At 40.8% G+C, this 23,235-nt stretch overlaps 1 protein-coding gene across 1 annotated transcript; it reads right to left on the bottom strand.

The window, feature by feature from the left end:
- Positions 1–7,274: 7,274 nt before the first annotated feature.
- LOC140267564 (interferon-induced protein 44-like) lies at positions 7,275–16,369 on the bottom strand. Its single transcript, XM_072362879.1, has 7 exons — positions 16,249–16,369; positions 11,532–11,565; positions 11,232–11,427; positions 9,728–9,871; positions 8,747–8,918; positions 8,500–8,597; positions 7,275–8,149 (listed from the first exon to the last, which is right to left on the bottom strand). Exons 1-7 carry the CDS (start codon positions 16,367–16,369, stop codon positions 7,982–7,984), a joined length of 933 nt encoding a protein of 310 aa, XP_072218980.1. The 3' UTR covers positions 7,275–7,981.
- Between the last annotated feature and the right edge of the window lie 6,866 nt (positions 16,370–23,235).

The following is a 23,235-nucleotide window of genomic DNA, read 5'->3' as shown; positions in this document are numbered from 1 at the left end:
ATTACAGCTTAAAGATAAGAACTGTTGTAGAGCTGAATGTTTGAGAACCACCTACTTCAGATTACTTTACTTCCTGTAATTCACCTTTTTTTAAAACCTTTTTAGTAGTGTAGATAGGCTCATTCATTTCTTCATGTCATTGAACCGTTTTTATCTCAGTGTTTGTCTGCTTCATAAAGAACACAACAAAACCGTGGACATATCTGTCAGCTGACAGGTTTTCATCTGTTCATGGTGAGAAACTGCTGGGTGGTTGGTTCAGGCTGTGAGATGAGCTGCTACTGTAATTTAGATGTTTTTACATCAGATTCAGAGTGTTTCTAAAGGTGATAGAAAAGTTTGCTTTTAACATCCACTCCTTGTCCTTCTTCATTTCTTATTGGTGGTGTCATAAAACTTGTGTTTTTCTGCTCCTTAATCCCTGTTAATGGTTATGACTGAATATGTTAACGTTGGATTGTAAAACTGAGTCTGCACAGGTGTTTTATCATGAAAAGTGACTGAAATATCTTTATGGCATCTGACTTCCTGCTGGACTCGTCTGTTCTGTGGAGATCAGCTGTACTTTGATCAGTCACTGCTGTACAGAGTCAACTGACTTAAAGAAACCCAACTTTATTGGAGTAAAACAAGATTAAATAAATAAAACTGTATGTTCTAACAACAGTCAAATCCACTGTGGAGAAAATAGAAGAAAGGGCCAAATTGGTAACAGACGCATTAGAGGCCTGAAACACTGTGGGAGGAGCAGGTTTCTCTCTGTGCCATCAGGCAGTTGGATCATTTTGTTGCTCAATGGGACAAATGAGAAAAGTTTATCTGTATCTCACACACTGTAATGTTGAGGGGACAAAACATTTAGTTTATGTCCTGGTTTTAAACTCCCAGCAGACATGACCTGATGGAAGCTTTGTGCTGAATTATAATTTCTTTCAGCCAAGAACTTTATGAAAAAGTTTCTTTTTTGACCATCATAACTGATGTCTGCAGAGTTTTTCCTGAGTGTTTTTGGATCACAGACAGCGTTTCAATAACAACCTGGTATTTATCATGAACCAGTCGTGTGAAAAAGAAAGTACACCCTCTGTGAGTTCCAAGGTATAACAAGATATAAAAGCATAAAATGCTTTATAAAAAGTCTTAAAATGAGGTGAATACAGGTTGAGATGAACAACAACACAACATATTACTTAAAGGGATTTACGGTTCAGGGATAGAAGACATTTATCTGGATAATTATTTTCTTAAAGAAATAATTAGATTCAATTAAAAAATGAATGCAAAAAGTAAGTTATTGATTTATACAACTTTCATATCTGTGAAGGTTGGAAATTTAAAGTTAAACAAATTAAAAACATGTAATACGCTGAAGAATAAAAGAAAACAGCTGTTGGAATAATTTCCATAAAGAATAATTTCTGTTATATGTTTGTCAGTTTTAATATGAACATATTTTATTTACACTATTTTATTTAAACTACTACTAATCCAGCTTTAGACATTATAAAAGAATCCTACCTTCTTAGAGCTGAGCTGAAGCTTCAGATGCAGACAGATGTCAGAGTGTGACTGAGACTGTTGTTCACAGGGTTTTTATAACCATCCATGTAGTCCTGGTTTCACTTTTACTTTATATGAAAGCTGATTCACCACAAAGTCTCTTAAGGTCTCTGATTACTGTCATCAGGCCTGTTTTCTGAACATTTATTTGAAGGTAAAATATAACAGCTCATTAGCATCATTACTAAGCATCAACACCGAGCAAACGGTCCTCATTTTATTTACCTGGTTGCAGAATGTGTTTAAATGTTATCTTATTATCCTCCTAAATCAGAACATTTTAAAGTCTGAAGAATTAATTTTAACACTGATAATTACATAACAATAACACACCCTTTCTATGCACTAGAAAAACAACACTCAGCACATGCTAAAGGAGAATTAATAATTTTCCATCACACACTGATAATTTGAGCTTAAAAAAGAACTGTTGTAGAGCTATAATGGTTAAGTGGTGACTGGGCTAAAAAAATACTGACAGAGGAGGCGAGTTAAGAAGGTTTATTGATGCTTGGGAAAAAAATCTGGAAGGAATACTAGTACTTACTGCTGACTCTGCCTGACTCTCCTCTCCAGGGAGACACAACAGCAGGGTGGATGCAGGAAGGTGGCAGGTGAGGGGGTCCGAGTTCTGGGAGCCAAAGTTCCTTCTCCAAACAGATGATTCAGAAAGCCTGGTGAGGAACACAGGAGTCCAGATCCACAAAAACAAGTTCAGGGAGTAAGTAAGATCAAATCCAGGTCTGGTCTAAGAGTTCCACAGAAATCCAAACATACAATCCAAAAGTATTCATCCAAAGGCAAAAATCCAGGAAGCAGGCAAAAGGTCCAGACAGGGCAGGCAGGTCAAAAACTTGCAGAACCGATCAGGGGCTGGGCGGAGATCAGGATTAAAAACATGTCCAGGGTCAGACAGAGAGGAGATGAACCAAAGAAGGTCGGCACACCGAGCTGGAGACCATGACAAGAGCTGAATGTTTCAGAGCCATCTACTTTAGATTAGTTTTACTGTCTGTAATTCACCTTTTTTTAACCTTTTCTGAGAGATTGTCTCCGACCGGGGACCCCAGTTCATATCCCAGGATACTATCCCCAGTCCAATGGCTCAATCAGGAGCTTGAGGCCGCACTCCGTTCTGTTGTGTGTAGTAATGGAAAATTTTATTAATTTATTGTGTCATGTTTAAATCACTTGTAAGACTTGATCTTCCTTCCCAGGCACAAGATGCACAAGATGTTTCAGTAAAATATTTAATTTGTTTCTTGTGAAACTTGGTCTCATTTCCCGGCATAAGATGTTTTCAATAAAACATTTCTGTATTTCATTGGTCATTCTGTTTTGCGCACTTCACAAGGCCGTCCGGCTCATCAAGAGATAAGAAGAAGTTAGCCTGCATAGTCTGACACATGTTTTCCTGTTTGGGTATCATAAGACATGCACTGAAACTGTAAGTCTGTCTTCTACAAGAACTTTTCAATAAACCTGCCTGAGTGCTTTTCACCTTAACAGTGCTTGGATAATCATTATTATTTTTTCCACCACAGTGTAACAATCCTTCCACCTGGAGCCAACAACTGTGCTGAGTGGAATACGCACATAATTCCCTAAACTCCTCAGATACTGGGCTGTTCCCCTTCGAAGCTACCAGCCTCCATTATTGCCAGAGGAGGAAAGGGATCTGGAGATACCTTCAGTCCAGGACCATATACAGAGGACACAACATGTGTGGACTCAGGTACGTTAGGGAGTGAGAACCCCCATGCACTTTGGCCCACCTTTACCTTTTATTGTCACCAGGTGGCATTTAAGTGAGAGAGTATTCACTTTCGGCCACCTGTGCCATCAGAAAAGTGTGCCAAATTGGACCATCCACCAAAATGAGTCCAATTCGGCACACTTTTTCAATGATGAAAGTGTGCCAAAGTGGACCCATTGTTTACACGCTGCATTTCCAAAACCCTTCAAACCCCTTTTCGAATTGAGCACTCTTCCTCGGGCACACTGTCCCATCAGAGCCTACTTCATGGTACTTTGTAAAAGAACCAGGCTTCAGAACCCCTGACCTGAAAACCGCACCCGCAATTCAGCACTCCTCCTCGGGCACACACAACCAGACTCAGGGCCCCCTGACCTGGCAACCTCACCCGCAATTGAGCACTCCTCCTCGGGCACACAGTCCCGTCAGCACCCGCTGGAGCTCTGGTGTCCAATTCGGGAAACTTTTTCAATGACGGAAGTGTGCCAAAGTTAACCCTTCGTTTACATTCTGAATTTTCGGACACTTAAAACTGTCTAAAAAGTGGCCCATTCTTACCGGCTTCAGTTTCGGAAACCTTTACCGTTTAAAATTAATCCATAGTCACTTAATTAACTTATAACTAATGAAAAGTGTGCCAAAGTGAACCCTTCGTTTACCAGGGGTGCGGAGTTCCAGCAGGTGTGGCTGGATGTGCTTAAGGGGTGCTTAAGTGTGGGTACATAGGGCTAGGTGGTGGACCTGGTTCCTGGAGGTTTGGAGAAGCAGTGGATGACTGACCGGTGAGGGGTGCTCAAGGGCGAGTGCTCCCGGCTTGACAGGGCCGAATTTCGGACACTTTTCTCGGGGGAAAAGTGCACCAAATTGGAGCTCCTGGAAGTCGGTTTTAAGCGGTGGATGAGAGCGGCTTTTGGCAGCAAGACGAATGACTTCTCGTGGGAAAAAAATTGGAGCCTAGATCCCGGAGGTCGGGAGAGCCGGTGGATGAGGACGAATGCTGGCGTTGAGACGGTCGAACTTCGGACGCTGATGTTATGTGCTCTTAAGCACCCCTCCTCGAGCCCAAACTCTTGTCCGATTCCCCCTGGTACTTTATAAAAGAACCAGGCTCCCTGTCCTGGAAACCTCACCTGAATTTGGGGCGGCTGTAGCTCAGGAGGAAGAGCAGTCGCCCACCAATCGGAAGGTCGGTGGTTCGACTCTGGCTTCCCCAGGATACATGTCGAAGCGTCCTTGGGCAAGACACTGAACCCCAGTGTATCATTGGGGGTATGAATGTGTGTGAATGATTAGAAAAAGCACGTAGTTATATCTTAAGACGTGCTGTATGAATGTGTGTGAGTGGGGTGAATGCGGCATGTAGTGAAGCGCTTTGAGTGGTCAGCTAGACTAGAAAAGCGCTATACAAGTACAAGTCCATTTACCATTTACCAATTTAAGCACCCCTCCTTGGGCAAAAACTCCCTTCTGAGCCCCCTGGTACTTTACAAAAGAACCATGCTCCAGGCCCCTGTCCTGGAAACCTCACCTGAATTTAAGCACCCCTCCTTGGGCAAAAACTTCCTTCCGAGCCCCCTGGTACTTTATAAAAGAACCAGCCTCCAGGGCCCCCCAGCCGGAGCCGGGCTCCCTAAGTGCCACAAGATGACCGAAAAGTACCCCAAAGTGGAAGGAGAGGGACCTCTGTGATGTACTGTCAAAGTGCCCCAAAAGGACCAAAAAGTGGCCCAAAATGAATAGGGGGTTGTCGATTTTATACCCAAAATGCAGCCGCAGCAATGCCCAAGTTGAAATTTTCTCTCAGACTAAAGAAGCCCTTCTTCGCATTGCCGAACACAACCATCGCCGGGCTGACCGTCATCGTCATCCCGCTCCCCAGTATTCTTCCGGTCCGCAGGTATGGTTGTCAGCTAAGGACATTCCTCTGAAGGAAACTTACAGGAAACTGGCTCCCAGATTTATTTGTCCTTATGAGATTGATACCATCATCAGTCCCCCTGCAGTCCACCTTAAGCTACCCTCTTCATTATGTATTCAGCCCACTTTCCATGTCTTCCAGATCAAGCCAGTTTCATCTAGTTCATTGAGACAAGTTAAATGCAGCATCAGTGGAGAAAAAGAAGGAGGGCGGCTGATCACCGTTACACTACCATATCCTCACATAACAAGCTGTTTTATGTGGTATTTAAAATATCTGACATATCTGTAGTTGAATTACATAAACTCTGAAGTTTTATATTAGACACATTTTTTTTCATGAAAAAGCTATTTCTAAGGGTTAAATGAATTCACAGCCAGCAGTTCAATATCTGGGGTATAGAGACGCATGACATGTCCAGGATTCCACCATCTGTTGTTAACCAGCTCTGTGATCCTCCTCCTTTACTGTTAGCGCTCTGTCTGCAGTCTCTGTCTGCCCGGATAGTCTTAAAGCTGAGCAGAGAGCTGTTAGAGTTGTTCCTGCAGCCAGGTCCAGGACTCCACCATCTGTTGTTAACCAGCTCTGTGATCCTCCTCCTTTACTGTTAGCACTCTGTCTGCAGTCTCTGTCTGCCCGGATAGTCTTAAAGCTGAGCAGAGAGCTGTTAGAGTTGTTCCTGCAGCCAGGTCCAGGATTCCACCATCTGTTGTTAACCAGCTCTGTGATCCTCCTCCTTTACTGTTAGCACTCTGTCTGCAGTCTCTGTCTGCCCGGATAGTCTTAAAGCTGAGCAGAGAGCTGTTAGAGTTGTTCCTGCAGCCAGGTCCAGGATTCCACCATCTGTTGTTAACCAGCTCTGTGATCCTCCTCCTTTACTGTTAGCGCTCTGTCTGCAGTCTCTGTCTGCCCGGATAGTCTTAAAGCTGAGCAGAGAGCTGTTAGAGTTGTTCCTGCAGCCAGGTCTCTGCCTGATATTCCTGCTTGTGTCCTCATCAGGACTCTGAGCTCGTCCATTTTATCCACCAGAGATCTCACATTTCCCCTGATGATTAAAGGAAGAAATTGTTTAAACTTACGCTTCCCTTTTCTCCATTTTGTTCCTACTCTGCATCCCTGTATATGTCTCCTCTTCAACTCATCTGGATTTGGGGTCTCATTCCAGGCATTATTTGGGCTTTGGAAAACTCAGTTAGCTTCTCGAACAAGTGAACAACTTAGTGAAGTTTGAGCTGTTCCATAACTTTTGGTAATTTCGTCTGTCCTGCAGCTCGGTCTGATAACACACACACAAACATTGAAAACATGAAATCAAGTTAAAAATTCCCTTTGTATTTATGGGGACACAGTGATTGTTCCCACATTTACAGAGGTCCCCATATGGTGATGTACTTTCACATTTAGGTCCCCATTGTGTACTAAAACAAGAACACACACATACACACTGATCGTTTGGCTGCAGTGACGCTGAGTTCCAGCAGAGGGCAGCATGCTGTTACTTTCTGTTGTTTCCAGTTAGTGCTGCTGCTTCAATCTTCTGTAAGTAAATCTTTATTTCAAACCACCAACACACAAGTTAGAAATAAAAGTTAAGTTTAATTTAAGCAAGTTTACTAAAAGTTTACTGAAATTTGAATAAGTAAAGTTCAAAATCTTAAGTTTACTTAAATCAAGCATTACATTGTTTTAAAATGTGGAAAAGCAAATAAAAATCAGAGGAAAAAAGTAGAAAACTGTGGAAGCCTCAAAACAATACTATGAAATTGATTCAATTTGAATGGTATAGATAAATAACTAAATAATATGGTTGCATGTATCAATATAAAGACGGACATGTAAATATGTCCTTTTACTTTATATTCTTTTATATATCCTTTATAAAAAGGATATAATATATTATTATATGTTATGATGTAGTAAATAATATAATATAAATTAATCAATTTGCCCTTCTGATAATTAAAAATGATAAATAATGTATTTAATAAAAAACACAGAGGTTAATGCTTAAATGGAGATTTGTTTTTAATAACTTCTTCCATCTTTTCACCAAGGATACATAGTGGTTATAGTTTGTAAAGATATTACAGTTCAAGAGTTTAATGAAAGTAGATGAAAAAATTATTAATTAATCCCAAAGAAAATCATAATGTTGGATTTTAAAACCTGTTAGAAAGTCATGCTGTTAACTAAAGACTATAAACTATTTTTCATTTTCGTTCAGCTTCTAAATCTAATATATGTCCACGTCAGTCAGTGCGTTTACATGCAGAGTTAAATACAGCCACTGTTACAGCTCAGCTTAAACTGGTCCCAGTATAGAAACACAGGAGGGGAATCCAGCTGTTTCCAGCTGCTTCAGGTTCACATCCAGTTATCCCACAAACCCAAACAAGCTGGAGGTAAACTGGTACCATAGGAAGCAGGGAATTGGACATCTTCACAGCTTTCTACCAACATTTTACTGCTTTATGAGACACTCTTGTGGTTATTCTCTGCTGTTATCAGCTTTCACTGTTACATGTGTTCTAATAGTTGAGCTTTGCTGGACAAACCCAATCAGTTTTGGTAATTCTGTTTAAGAAACTTCCAATTTTCTTTCTTTTTTATCCGTAAAAGCACTCGGAGGAGATTCATTCCTCTTTTTAGGAGCTTTATGTGTGATTGTATATAAAATCATGCAGGTTATGATAACAGATTCATTTCATGTGATTTATCTTCATCAACATGTTTTAGGAAGAATCAGGTTAATTCTGGGTGAACTCGAGGAAGTCGTCACCACATTGGAGGACGTGTTTCATGGCGTTCAGGATCAGTGAGTCGATGTCATCGTTCATTTCGGTTTCCTCACTGTAGTTCATCACAGGGAAGATGCAGTTCATGGGAATTCCCACATCAGCACTGAACTTCTGCATCTGGATTGAAGAAATTAACATCACATGTTCTCAAACCACAACTCGCAGCTTTGGAGAATTTCATTAAAGTTGGAACAGGGGCTGAACATGATTATACTGCAGCATCAGGTCTCATCGACCCAAACATCCAAGAATTCGACCAATCAGAAGACACTTTATCCAGATCCTCTGTTCTCAGGAGGGTTAGGGTTCCCCCAGAGAACGTTCTCCCTCGTTCTGATCTGATTACTAACTGTTTGGAGTTATGAAGGTTTCAAAGATAATCTAAACGTACCGAAGACTAAGAATTAAATGACTGAAAATGATGGTGTAATACACACTTTAAGTTCAGAATTACAAACTAAACATACCTTTGCTTTCACATCTATTGACCTGTAGGCATTCTTCACGTCTTTAACTTCTGGAAAAGCCAAATCAATTTTGGTGAGAAAGGCCAGTTGAGGAATTTCTGTCAGGACAACAAGTAAAGAAGTAAATAAGCGACAAAGTGACAGAACAGAGCTCTGCTACGATTGGCTGCATGATATTTGATACTCAGAAGAAGTTTAGTCCCACTGAACCCAAACCCAGAGAAGAAAAACAGATTTCTGTTCTCACTCAGATTACTGGCTTCCGCTCTGATGTTCCTGAACTTCTCCACAACTTTATCATCCATTAAACTTAATGTGTCTGCAGGAATCACACAGACCAGAACGTGCACACGGTCGTTGGAAGTTGGGGATTTATTGTAATGACGATCACCCTCTGACAGCTGAGACACAGGATTGAACTGGAAAACAAATTTTAAATGAATTTATAAGATTCAGATTCACATATCCTTTATTGTCATTACAACGAGTACAACCAAAAGTAAGGTGCAGGCCTTTCAGTGAATGGAATGAGTCATTCAGGATAGTGTATATATATATATATATATATACTCTCCTGAGGCAGTAAGGTGACATGAGTGAAACTGCAAACCACGTACAGAAGCAGTATGTGAGGATGCTCTCCATGGTGGAGCGGTAAAAAGACTCAAGCAGTCTCTGGCTGATATCGTTCTTATTGAGGATTCTCAATGAATGTAGCCATGTTTCGTGATGAAGGACACAGCAGTCTCTGGGGAAGTTGTCCCAAGCTTCCTGGAATCTCAGCTCGTCCATTTTGTTGGTGTGGGATCTTACATTTTCGAGGGAGAGGCTGGGACGGGTTTGTGTGGCTGCTTTCATAACCTAGCTAGCTCACCGGCCCTGCATCCCCGCTCTTGCTTGCACTCCCTGCACCGCCTCAGCTTCCTCATTGGTATCGTGATCCAAAGAGATCCCTTGTTATGAACTCCGGGATGTTGTATGAACGAGAGGACTCCGCTGTAACAGTCCGAAACTCCGATTTTTAACAGATCGTGTCGGCTGAAGTTAGCTCGACAAAAAGCAGTTAAAACAAACAGGATATACATAACGAATATCTAAACAAAGCACTAGAAGTGAGAGCAAAGCCACTGCATCTATATGCGCCGCCATCTTGGATCTTCATCTTTTAATATCCATAAATAGAAATTTAACTCAAAAGAATTAAACTTTTTACAAAAAACATTCATACCTTGTAACCATCCTTCACGTGTCCCTTTAAAGCCAGTTTGATATCTTCCACCAGGACACCTCCATGTTTGCTCAGACCCATGATGTCATTGCAGACAAAAGGATATAATGACCCATCATCCTTTTTTATTCTGTAGGTTTTGTACTGTAAAGCAAATATGAAGAATATATGTACAGCTTCTGACATAAAATCATTCAGTAAAAGCTTTTTTAAAAATGAATAAATAATATAAACAGATTAAATAAATATCAGTGAATCATATCAAAGGACCAGAAAACATCTAATAACTATGTGAAGATACACCAGTGTGATGATGATCTCAGTCACTGTGTTGTAATCTGAGCTGCGGCAGCACATTTATCTGAGCGTGCACGTTAGTGCATGTAACAGGCTGCTGAGCAGGTCTTCCTCCACTGAATAAACATCATCTCTTAGCTTAAAAGCCAAAGACGGGGATAAGACCCGAGTCAGCTTTGTTCTGTTTTAACACTGAGCTTCATGAAAGCTCCAAATCACTCCTGAATCCACTGAACGCTGCTGCTTTGTGGTCCAGCTGTGATGCACATTTCAGAGCATTTCAGTTGGTTCTGCTTTTATAGTCCAACTCCTGAAATGATCAGTCTCTTCAAATCCTCAAAATTGCACATTTCAAAGTTGCCTAAAAATACAACTTCACCATTTTCCTTCTTCATGAATATATTAAATATGAATATGTAATATCCCCCCAGTCACTGGCCTTCCCTTTTTTCTTAGATTCTGTTCATGTCATGCTCTGTTTAGCACTTCTGATGTTGGAGTACTGAAGCATCTGAACCAGAAAGCATCTCTTACAGTAAGCTCATTTCTAGGAGTGCAAGTGGAAGCATCACCATCTTCATGTATTCACCATCTATGATCCTCAACAGCATCAGAAAGGTGTTGATCGCTGGCCAGGAGCAGCAGACTCATCTCCCAACATGTTCAGAGGTCCCAGCTCAAATGTTCCAGGCCAAGTGCTTTGCATTAAGGTTCCTGCTCATTTGGCAGCTAGCATGGCTAGCTCAGGAGTTCCTGGTCAAAAGCTGAACCTGGAAGTCCTGACCTGTTTGGGATACTCTAATACTGAGGGGACCCTTTGGTTCAGGACCACTTTACTGAGAAGCAGCTTAGCTAACTCAGCTAGTTTGTGTCTCCTGACTCTTTCATCCAAGTTCCCAGTCAAACACTTTGGAGAGCTAGCTCAGCTAGCATGGATGTCCACAGCTGCTTGGATCCCAGCTCATTTACCAAAAGGCCAGTTCCTCTAGCCCCCAAACTCATGGCCCAGTGACCTATGCCCAGTTCTCAGCTGACTCTGTAGGAAGTTTATATCTGATAATTCAACAGGGCCACGTAGACTTTCTTTTGTAGAAACTGTTCATTTCGACTGCCATTCAGACAAATTATGTCACCAGAATCACCACATTTTTATCCATCTACTATAGCAATTGACCAATTAATTAAATTAACTAAATGATTTTCTCACCTCTTTAGTGAAACTGTCACCGGATGTGTTATCCGCCAGAGCCTGCCTGTAAATTCTGCCACGCATGACACTTTGGACAGAATTGACCAAACTGCTCTTTCCAGCCCCAACAGCTCCATGTAGAAGAATCCTGAGCAGCTGACCCTCAGTCGGAGGTTTGTAGCCTTTCACAGTCTTTAGGACCTCCCTATTGTCTCTATGCAGGGAAACAAACATCATGTTAATGAAACTGAAACAACAGACACTAAGACTCAGTAAATAAATTAATAATCTTGTTTTCTGTGGGCTGCAGATTCTCACCCCCAGTTAATTCTCCTCCACGGTTCATCAAAAACTAAAAGGGAAAAGACAAATGAAAAGACTTCATTGTATTCAATTCAATTCAATTCAATTTTATTTATATAGCGCCAGATTACAACAATTGTCATCTCAAGGCACTTAAGTAATATAGTCCAATTCAAGCCAATTGGAATTCAATTCATTGTAATCATAATCCAATTAATTCATATAGAGCTAATTCAAAAAATTAATATCCTAGCTAAGGAAACCAACAGATTGCACCGAAATGTGTCTTCAGTCCAATCTCCCGTCCTGAGCGTGCCTGTGGCAACTGTGGAAAGGAACGACTCCCTTTTAACAGGAAGAAACCTCTGGCAGAACCAGACTCAGGAAGGGTGTCCATCCGCCTCGACCAGCTGGGGTTTGAGAAGACAGAAAAGAGGGGGGAAAAACACCATAACACCATTCAAAGGATATCTGTTGGAACAGGGAAACATAGGTTAATAACCACAATAATGTCACATGTACATAAAATCAATTTTGAAATTAAACAGGGGGAAAAAGAGAGAAAAGTGAGGAAAGGTGTGACAGATGAGGTCCCCCAGCAGTCTAAGCCTATAGCAGCTTAACTATGGGATGTTTCAGGATTACCTGAGCCATCCCTAACTGTAAGCTTTATCGAAAAGAAAAGTTTTAAGCCTAATCTTAAAAGTGGAAAGGGTGTCTGCTTCCCGGACATTTACTGGCAGCTTATTCCACAAGAGAGGGGCCTGATAACTGAAGGCTCTACCTCCCATTCTACTTTTAGAAACTCTGGGAACAACAAGTAAACCTGCAGTTTGGGAGCGAAGTGCTCTGTTAGGAAAATATCTTACAATTAAATCTTTAAGATATGATGGAGCTCGGTCATTAAGAACTTTATATGTCAGAAGAAGAATCTTAAATTCTATTCTGAATTTAACAGGGAGCCAATGAAGAGAAGCTAAAACTGGAGAAACATGATCTCTGCTGTTAGTTCTCATCAGAACTCTGGCTGCAGTATTTTGGATCAGCTGGAGGCTTTTCAGAGAATATGTGGGACAGCCCAATAATAAGGAATTACAGTAGTCCAATCTTGAAGTAACAAATGCATGAACTAGTTTCTCTGCATCACCCTGAGACAGGATGTTCCTGATTTTAGCAATATTACGAAGGTGAAAGAAGGCAGTCCTAGAAACCAGTTTTATATGTGCGTCAAATGATAAATTCTGGTCAAAAATAACTCCAAGGTTCCTCACTGTAGAACTAGAATCCAAGGAAATACCATCTAGAGTAACTATATAACTAGACAATTTCTCCCTGAAGCGCTCAGGTCCAAAGAACAACTTCAGTTTTGTCTGAATTTAAAAGCAGACAGTTCTGAGTCATCCAGGTCTTTATGTCTTTAAGACAGGCTTGTAGCCTGACCAACCTGTAGGTTTCATCTGGTTTCATAGATAAGTACAGCTGAGTATCATCAGCATAACAATGGAAATTTATGCCATGCTGTCTGATAATGTTACCTAATGGAAGCATGTATAAAGTAAAAAGAATCGGTCCAAGCACAGAACCCTGAGGAACTCCATGACTTACTCCAACGTGTGAGGAAGATTCTTCATTTACAAGAACAAACTGGAATCTATCAGATAAATATGACTTAAACCAGCCTAATGCAGTTCCTTTAATCCCAATAACATGTTCAAGTCTCTGTAACAGAATGCTGTGATCGATCGTATCAAATGCAGCACTGAGATCCAACAGGACAAGCACAGAAACAAGTCCGCTATCAGAAGCTAACAGGAGATCATTGGTAACTTTCACCAGTGCCGTTTCTGTGCTATGATGCACTCTGAATCCTGACTGAAACTCTTCAAACAGATTATTTCTATGTAAATGATCACAAAGTTGAACTGCAACTATTTTTTCAAGAACTTTGGACAAAAAAGGGAGATTGGATATAGGTCGATAATTAGCCAACACTTCTGAATCAAGAGTAGGTTTTTTAAGTAAAGGTTTAATTACAGCAACCTTAAAAGTCTGAGGTACATATCCTATCAACAAAGACCGATTGATCAAATCCAATATGGAAGTGTCAATTAAGGGGAAAACCTCCTTGAACAGTCTGGTTGGGATTGGGTCTAACATACAAGTTGATGGTTTAGAAGAGACTATTGCTGTTGTTAGCTCAGAAAGATCAACTGGACAGAAGCTGTCTAAATACAATTCAGGTTCTAAAGATACTTCTAAAGCTGCTCTACTTGATGATACATCAGTGATAATAATGGGAAGGATTCCATTAATCTTCTCTCTGATAGAAACAATTTTATTGATGAAGAATCTCATGAAATCATCACTGCTGAGAGTTAAAGGAATACATGGCTCAACAGAGCTCGGACTCTTTGTCAGCCTGGCAACAGCGCTGAAGAGAAACCTGGGATTATTCTGGCTACAGCGCTGAAAAGAAACCTGGGATTATTCTTATTCTCTTCTATCAATAATGAATAATACGCAGTTCTAGCTTTACGAAGTGCTTTCTTATACGTTATTAAACTATCTTTCCAGACTAATTGAGACTCTTCTAAATTAGAGGAACGCCACTGTCTCTCCAGCTTTCTTGCAGTCTGCTTTAAAGCAGCTGTGAATTATACCAAGGAGCCAACATTTTCTGACTGATTACCTTCCTTTTCAGAGGGGCAACATTGTCCAGTGTTGTACGCATTGAAGCTGTAGTGCTGTCAACAAGAGAGTCAAGTTCTACTGGAGTAAAATTTAGGTAGCCATCCTGTGTCATATCAGCACATGGCAGTGAAGAAAAGGATGATGAAATCAACTCTTTAAATCTGGTTACAGCATTCTCTGACAGACACCTTCTATATGTAGAATTCTTCTCAGAAACCGTGTAGTCAAGTAATGTAAATTCAAAAGTTATTAAAAAATGGTCAGACAAGACAGAGTTATGAGGGAACACTGTTAACTGTTCACTCTCAATGCCATAAGTCAGCACAAGGTCAAGGGTATGATTAAGGCAGTGAGTAGGTCTGTGAACACTTTGAGAAAATCCAATAGAGTCTAATATAGAATTAAAGTTAATATTTAGGCTGTCATTTTCAACATCTACATGAATATTAAAGTCACCCACTACAATGACTTTATCTGTACTCACCACTAACTGGGATAAAAACTCTGAGAATTCAGACAGAAACTCAGAATAAGGGCCAGGCGGACGATACACAACAACAAACACAAGAGGTTTTTGTGATTTCCACTTTGGGAAAAACTGAGAATCAGAGATTCAAAAGAGCTAAAACTAATCTTGGGTCTAGGACTGATTAGTAACCCTGATCTGAAGATAGCTACCACTCCTCCTCCTCTGCCTGTGGTTGGAGGAACATGAACATTTAAATAGATCAGAGGGAGTTGATTCATTAATGCTAACATGATCCTCCTGCTGCAGCCAGGTTTCTGTAAGACAAAATATATCAATATGATGATCACAGATCAAATCATTCACTAACAGAGACTTCGAAGGGAGAGATCTAATATTCAGCAAACAACATTTAATAGTTTGATGTTTTTGTTCAGTTAAAGTTTTTGTTTTAATTTTTTTTTGCACAAGAGGATTTGCTCCTTTTGTGTTTTTTGATTGAGGGGGGGGCAGCATCAGGTGGGAGGCCGCAGAGAAGTGTGTAAGACTACAACTCTGCATCCTGGTCTCAACCCTGGGATGTCATGTTTTTGGATGACTAATAAATTCGTCCATATTTCTAGAAATGAGAGCCGCTCCTTCCAAAGTGGGATGGATGCCGTCTCTCCTCATCAGACCAGGTTTTCTCCAGAAAGATTGCCAATTATCTATGTAGCCCACGTTGTTTGCTGGACACCATCTAGACAACCAGCGATTGAATGAGGACATGCGGCTAAACATGTCATCACTGGTCAGATTTGGCAGGGGTCCAGAGAAAACTACGGAGTCCGACATTGTTTTGGCAAAATTACACACCGATGCAACATTAATTTTAGTGACCTCCGATTGGCGTAACCGGGTGTCATTACCGCCGACGTGAATAACTATTTTACCGTATTTACGTTTATCCTTAGCCAGCAGTTTTAAATAGGATTCTATGTCGCCCGCTCTGGCCCCTGGAATGCATTTGACTATGGTCGCTGGTGTCTCTAATGCCACGTTTCTGACTATAGAGCTGCCAATTACCAGGGTTTTGTCCTCAGCGGGTGTGTCGCTGAGTGGAGAAAATCTATTTGAAACGTGGACAGGTTGATGGTGAACCACGGGCTTGACTTTAGGACTATGACTCCTCTTCCTGACAGTCACCCAGCCACTCTTAAGTCCCGGCTGCTCGGGATCTGCTCGGGGACGACTAACAGAGCTAGCTACGCTAGGTGGCTCCGCACTGGCTAAAGGGGCCTGGCTCGCTATCGGGTGGTTTTCAACAGTGCAGAGCCGAGCTTCCAATTCAGATAACCTTGCCTCCAAAACTACAAAAAGACTACATTTGTTACATGTACCATTACCACTAAAGGAGGCAGAGGAGTAACTAAACATCTGACACAAGGAGCAGGTGAAAGCAGGAGATAGAGGAAGAGAACTGGTAGCCATGCTAAGCTAGAGAACCAGACACAACGCTAAAAAGTGAAAAATAAAAACTAAAGATATGACATCAGATTTTCAAATAATGACTTTTGGTTGATTGAGGAAACATACGTGCAGGTGGAGGAGGAGGTGGAGGTGGAGGTGGAGCGCGGGAAAAAAATCTAGGTGTAGGTGCAGGTCGAGGTGCAGGTCGATATCGACGTCGAGGTCGACGTCGATACTCTTCTTCCATAACTGAAAAACAGTTTACTCATGTTTAGATTAATCTATTGTTTTCTTTTGAAGAACACATTGGTATCAAACACATGAAGAAATATATCATAAAACATTCATCTCTCTTAACAAAGTAACTGTTAAAACCGACAGAAAACTTAAATCTGGGATTTTCTAATAATCAATAAAAATACCTGAAATCATCATAGAAATATTGAATAAGTTGGGTAGTGGAAATTTTATTTTGATTTATTTAAAAAACAGAACCACACTTTATTTTGATTATTTTAATATTTCATGTAAACATAATGAAATTACAATTTATGTGGTTCAAACATCAAGAAAAACAGAATTTAACTTGAACTAAATACATTAAATGTAAAAGTAAACTAGTTATAATAGTAATCATTATATCTCTTATCATGATATATTTTAATCACACACTGATTAAATGCTAAAAGACCTGAAACCCGATAAACTCACATTACATGTTTTTAGAGGAAGTTTCATGATTTGGAAACAGAATCATCAGTTTTTAGATGTTTTGTCTGATTCTTTCAGTCTTTCACTGAATTTCACTCTGATTGATTTTATTGTTGTTTTTATGTCTTTTATTTGACTTTTACTGTTTCATATATTTTCTGGATTTATGTTTCTCTTATATTTTTATTGTGGCTGATGAAGATAGTTAAAGTGAAGTTAAACTTAATGTAATACTGGAAATTTTATTTTGATTTATTTAAAAATGAGAACCACGTTTATTCTTATTATTTTAATATTTTGTGTAAACATGATAAAATTACAATTTATGGACCATAAATGAATGTTTGAGACCCACCTCCTTCAGATTACTTTTACTTCCTGTAATTCACCTTTTTTTAAAACCTTTTTAGTAGTGTAGATATGCTCATTCATTTCTTCATGTCATTGAACCGTTTTTATCTCAGTGTTTGTCTGCTTCATAAAGAACACAACAAAACCGTGGACATATCTGTCAGCTGACAGGTTTTCATCTGTTCATGGTGAGAAACTGCTGAGTGGTTGGTTCAGGCTGTGAGATGAGCTGCTACTGTAATTTAGATGTTTTTACATCACACTCAGAGTGTTTCTAAAGGTGATAGAAAAGATGTCTTTTAACGTCCTTGTCCTTCTTCATTTCTTATTGGTGGTGTCATAAAACTTGTGTTTTTCTGCTCCTTAATCCCTGTTAATGGTTATGACTGAATATGTTAACGTTGGATTGTAAAACTGAGTCTGCACAGGTGTTTTATCATGAAAAGTGACTGAAATGTCTTTATGAAGTCTGACTTCCTGCTGGACTCGTCTGTTCTGTGGAGATCAGCTGTACTTTGATCAGTCACTGCTGTACAGAGTCAACTGACTTAAAGAAACCCAACTTTATTTGAGTAAAACAAGGTTTGATAAATAAAACTGGATGTTCTAACAACAGTCAAATCCACTGTGGAGAAAATAGAAGAAAGGGCCAAATTGGTAAAAGACGCATTAGAGGCCTGAAACACTGTGGGAGGAGCAGGTTTCTCTCTGTGCCATCAGGCAGTTGGATCATTTTGTTGCTCAATGGGACAAATGAGAAAAGTTTATCTGTATCTCACACACTGTAATGTTGAGGGGACAAAACATTTAGTTTATATCCTGGTTTTAAACTCCCAGCAGACATGACCTGATGGAAGCTTTGTGCTGAATAATGATTTCTTTCAGCCAAGAACTTTATGAAAAAGTTTCTTTTTTGACCATCATAACTGATGTCTGCAGAGTTTTTCCTGAGTGTTTTTGGATCACAGACAGCGTTTCAATAACAACCTCGTATTTATGATGAACCAGTCGTGTGAAAAAGAAAGTACACCCTCTGTGAGTTCCAAGGTATAACAAGATATAAAAGCATAAAATGCTTTATAAAAAGTCTTAAAATGAGGTGAATACAGGCTGAGATGAACAACAACACAACATATTACTTAAAGGGATTTACGGTTCAGGGTTAGAAGACATTTATCTGGATAATTATTTTCTTAAAGAAATAATTAGATTCAATTAAAAAATTAATGCAAAAAGTAAGTTATTGATTTATACAACTTTCATATCTGTGAAGGTCGGAAATTTAAAGTTAAACAAATGAAAAACATGTAATACGCTGAAGAATAAAAGAAAACAGCTGCTGGAATAATTTCCATAAAGAATAATTTCTGTTATATGTTTGACAGTTTTAATATGAACATATTTTATTTACACTATTTTATTTGAACTACTATTGATCCAGCTTTGAACATTATAAAAGAATCCTACCTTCTTCGAGCTGAGCTGAAGCTTCAGATGCAGACAGATGTCAGAGTGTGACTGAGAATGTTGTTCACAGGGTTTTTATAACATCCATGTAGTCCTGGTTTCACTTTTACTTTATATGAAAGCTGATTCACCACAAAGTCTCTTAAGGTCTCTGATTACTGTCATCAGGCCTGTTTTCTGAACATTTATTTGAAGGTAAAATATAACAGCTCATTAGCATCATTGCTAAGCATCAACACCGAGCAAACGGTCCTCATTTTATTTACCTGGTTGCAGAATGTGTTTAAATGTTCATCTTATTATCCTCCTAAATCAGAACATTTTAAAGTCTGAAGAATTGATTTTAACACTGATAATTACAGATTAAAGATAGGAACTGTTGTAGAGGTGAATGCTTGAGAACCACCTACTTCAGATTACTTTTACTTCATTAATCAGGGTGTTTTATCATGAAAAGTGACCTAATCTTTATGGCGTCTGACTTCCTGTCGGACTCGTCTGTTCTGTGGAGATCAGCTGTTCTTTGTACAGATTCAGTTGACTTAAAGAAACCCAACTTTATTGGAGTAAAACAAGGTTTGATAAATAAAACTGGATGTTCTAACAACAGTCAAATCCACTGTGGAGAAAATAGAAGAAAGGGCCAAATTGGTAAAAGACGCATTAGAGGCCTGAAACACTATGGGAGGAGCAGGTTTCTCTCTGTGCCATCAGGCAGTTGGATCATTTTGTTGCTCAATGAGAAAAGTTTATCTGTATCTCACACACTGTAATGTTGAGGGGACAAAACATTTGTTTTATATTCTGGTTTTAAACTCCCAGCAAACATGACCTGATGGAAGCTTTGTGCTGAATAATGATTCAATGAGGAAATATGTACAGACCTGTTTCACCAGTTTGGGCTGTGTGAGGTGTTATTGTTCTTCGTCTCTTCACATAGTTTCATTTCAAACTGAAACAAAAGACATAAACTAGACACAAGTCCATCATCCATTTTCTCTACTCGCTCTATCCAATCCAGGGTAAAGGGGAGGGGGGAACAAAATGAAGGAGATTTTAACAACATCCAAAGTATGAATTAATAGATTAAAAATGGATCGGAGAATCTAATTTATGATGATGATGCAGGAAAGAGGTTTGTCTTGATGGTGGGCTTTGATCCAGGCAGGTTAGAATTGCTGTTGTGGTGTTATTTTGGCATTTTGGTTATTGTATGAACAGGTCCTTCAGCTACTTACAGAGCCTGTTTTGATTTCTGGTGTGTTTTTGTATTTAGTGTGGGCAACACCGGTGATATCCTAGAATTTCAGGACTAATCATCAGTATCAGCAGGCGTTTCATCCATTTATCACTGTTACCGTTTTTTGCTCAATAGCTGCCCCGTACATTGTTGTGGAAACTAAAGGCAGGCACACCTACTCAAGATCAGTTCCAAACCTCACACTTTAATTATTCTCATATGCTGGAGTGACTCAGGAGACCCTGGGAGGTGCCTCAAAAATCTCAAATTAAATCTAACCGAACCACCCTGGACAGGTCGCAAGTCCATCACAGGGCCACACAGAGACAAACAGCCATGCACGCTCACACTCACTCCTAGGGACAATTATAGAGACACCAGTTAACCTAACATGCATGTTTTTGGACGGTGGGAGGAAGCCAGAGAACCCGGAGAGAACCCACTTATACACAGGGAGAACATGCAGACTCCACAAAGAAAGAACCAGCCGGGCGGGAGTTGAACCTGGAACCTTTTTGCTTCTTGTGTAGTAGTCAGGCGACGGTGCTGACCACCACACCACCGTGCAGCCTGTAACCCAAACCAATATACTAAATACACAAACTGATACATTTAAATCCACCAGTCAGGAGCACACCCACAAATATATTGTCACAGGCATGCTTGGCTGTGGTGTTTGTTTGGTTTCTGTCCTTAGGTGGGGTTGAACAGGTTTTCCAGGAAGCCCGGGGCGGAGCCTACCAGAGTTAAGCTCCTGCTCTCACAGGGGTTAATTTTCTGCGCTTGTCAAGATGTTTTCATAAGGATTTGCAGGAGCAACCAGTCTTCCAGATTGTCTTACTTCTACAGGGATAATTTGACCACCTTCTGTAATTCTTGTTAAAGAATCTTCCATCAATCCACCCAGAGACAAATGAGACACACAACCAAGAAACCTCTCTACTCACTAACCTACCCACTCACTAACCTACCTGCTCACTAACCTACCTGCTCACTAACCTATCTGCTCACTAACCTACCTGCTCACTAACCCACCTGCTCACAAACTTACCTGCTCACTAACCTACCTGCTCACTAACCTATCTGCTCACTAACCTACCTGCTCACTAACCCACCTGCTCACTAACCTACCTGATCACTAACTTACCCGCTCACTAACCTACCCAATCACTAACCTACCCGCTCAATAACGTACCCGATCACTAACCTACCTGCTCACTAACCTACCTGCACGCTAACTTACCTGCTCACTAACCTACCTGCACGCTAACTTACCTGCTCACTAACCTACCTGCTCACTGACCTACCTGCTCACTAACTTACCTGCTCACTAACTTACCTGCTCACTAACCTACCCGCTCACTAGCCTACCCACTCACTAACCTACCCGATCACTAACCTACCCGCTCACTAACCTACCTGCACGCTAACTTACCTGCTCATTAACTTACCTGCTCACTAACCTACCTGCTCACTGACCTACCTGCTCACTAACTTACCTGCTCACAAACCTACCTGCTCACTAACGTACCTGCTCCCTAACCTACCTGCTCACTAACTTACCTGCTCACTAAAATACCCGCTCACTAACCTACCCGCTCACCAACTTACCTGCTCACTAACTTACCTGCTCACTAACTTACCTGCTCACTAACCTACCTGCTCACTAACGTACCTGCTCACTAACTTACCCGCTCACTAACCTACACCCGCACTAACCTACACGCGCACTAACCTACCTGCTCACTAACCTACCCGCTCACTAACCTACTTGCTTACTAACCTACCTTCTCACTAATATACCCACTGACGAACTTACCTGCTGACTAACCTACCCGCTCAATAACTTACCTGATTATTAACCTACCTGTTTCCTAACCTACATGCTAACTAACTTACCTGCTCACTAACCTACCTGATCACTAACTTACCACCTCAAAACCTACCTGCTAACTAACCTAACCACTCACTAACCCACCTTCACACTAACCTACCTGCGCACTAACCTACCTGCTGACTAACTTACCCGCTCATTAACCTACACGCTCAGTAACCTACCTGATCACTAACTTACCCGCTCACTATCCTCCCTGATGACTAACCTACACGCTCACTAACCTACCTGCTTACTAACCTACCCGCTCACTAACCTACCCGCTCACCAACTTACCTGCTCACTAACTTACCTGCTCACTAACCTACCTGCTCACAAACCTACCCACTGACGAACTTACCTAATGACTAACCTACCCGCTCAATAATTTACCCGCTCACTAACCTACATGCTCACTAACCTACCTGCTCACTAACCTACCTGATCCCTAACCTTCTCGCACACTAACCACCTGCTCACTAACCTACCTGATCACTAACCTACCCGCACACTAACCACCTGCTCACTAACTTACCTGCTCACTAACCTACCTGATCACTAACTTACTCGCTCACTAACCTACACGCGTACTATCCTACCTGATGACTAACCTACCCGCTCACTAACCTACCCGCTCACTAACCTACCTGCTCACTAACATACCTTCTCACTAACCTACCCGCTAACGAACTTACTTGCTCACTAACTTACCTGCTCATTAAGCTACCTGCTCACTAACCTACATGCTCACTAGCCTACCTGCTCACTAACTTACCTGCTCAATAAAATACCCGCTCACTAACCTACCTGCTCACTAACGTACCTGCTCCCTAACCTACCTGCTCACTAACTTACCTGCTCACAAACCTACCTGCTCACTAACGTACCTCCTCCCTAACCTACCTGCTCACTAACTTACCTGCTCACTAAAATACCCGCTCACTAACCTACCCGCTCACCAACTTACCTGCTCACTAACTTACCTGCTCACTAACTTACCTGCTCACTAACCTACCTGCTCACTAACGTACCTGCTCACTAACTTACCCGCTCACTAACCTACACCCGCACTAACCTACACGCGCACTAACCTACCTGCTCACTAACCTACCCGCTCACTAACCTACTTGCTTACTAACCTACCTTCTCACTAATATACCCACTGACGAACTTACCTGCTGACTAACCTACCCGCTCAATAACTTACCTGATTATTAACCTACCTGTTTCCTAACCTACCTGCTAACTAACTTACCTGCTCACTAACCTACCTGATCACTAACTTACCACCTCAAAACCTACCTAATCACTAACCTAACCACTCACTAACCCACCTTCACACTAACCTACCTACGCACTAACCTACCTGCTGACTAACTTACCCGCTCACTAACCTACACGCTCAGTAACCTACCTGATCACTAACTTACCCGCTCACTATCCTCCCTGATGACTAACCTACACGCTCACT

Source organism: Leuresthes tenuis, unplaced genomic scaffold (genome assembly GCF_036924035.1).
Source record: "Leuresthes tenuis unplaced genomic scaffold, fLeuTen1.0.hap1 SCAF_13, whole genome shotgun sequence".
Taxonomy (NCBI): Eukaryota; Metazoa; Chordata; class Actinopteri; order Atheriniformes; family Atherinopsidae; genus Leuresthes; species Leuresthes tenuis.
This window is presented reverse-complemented; position numbering and strand designations above follow the sequence as displayed.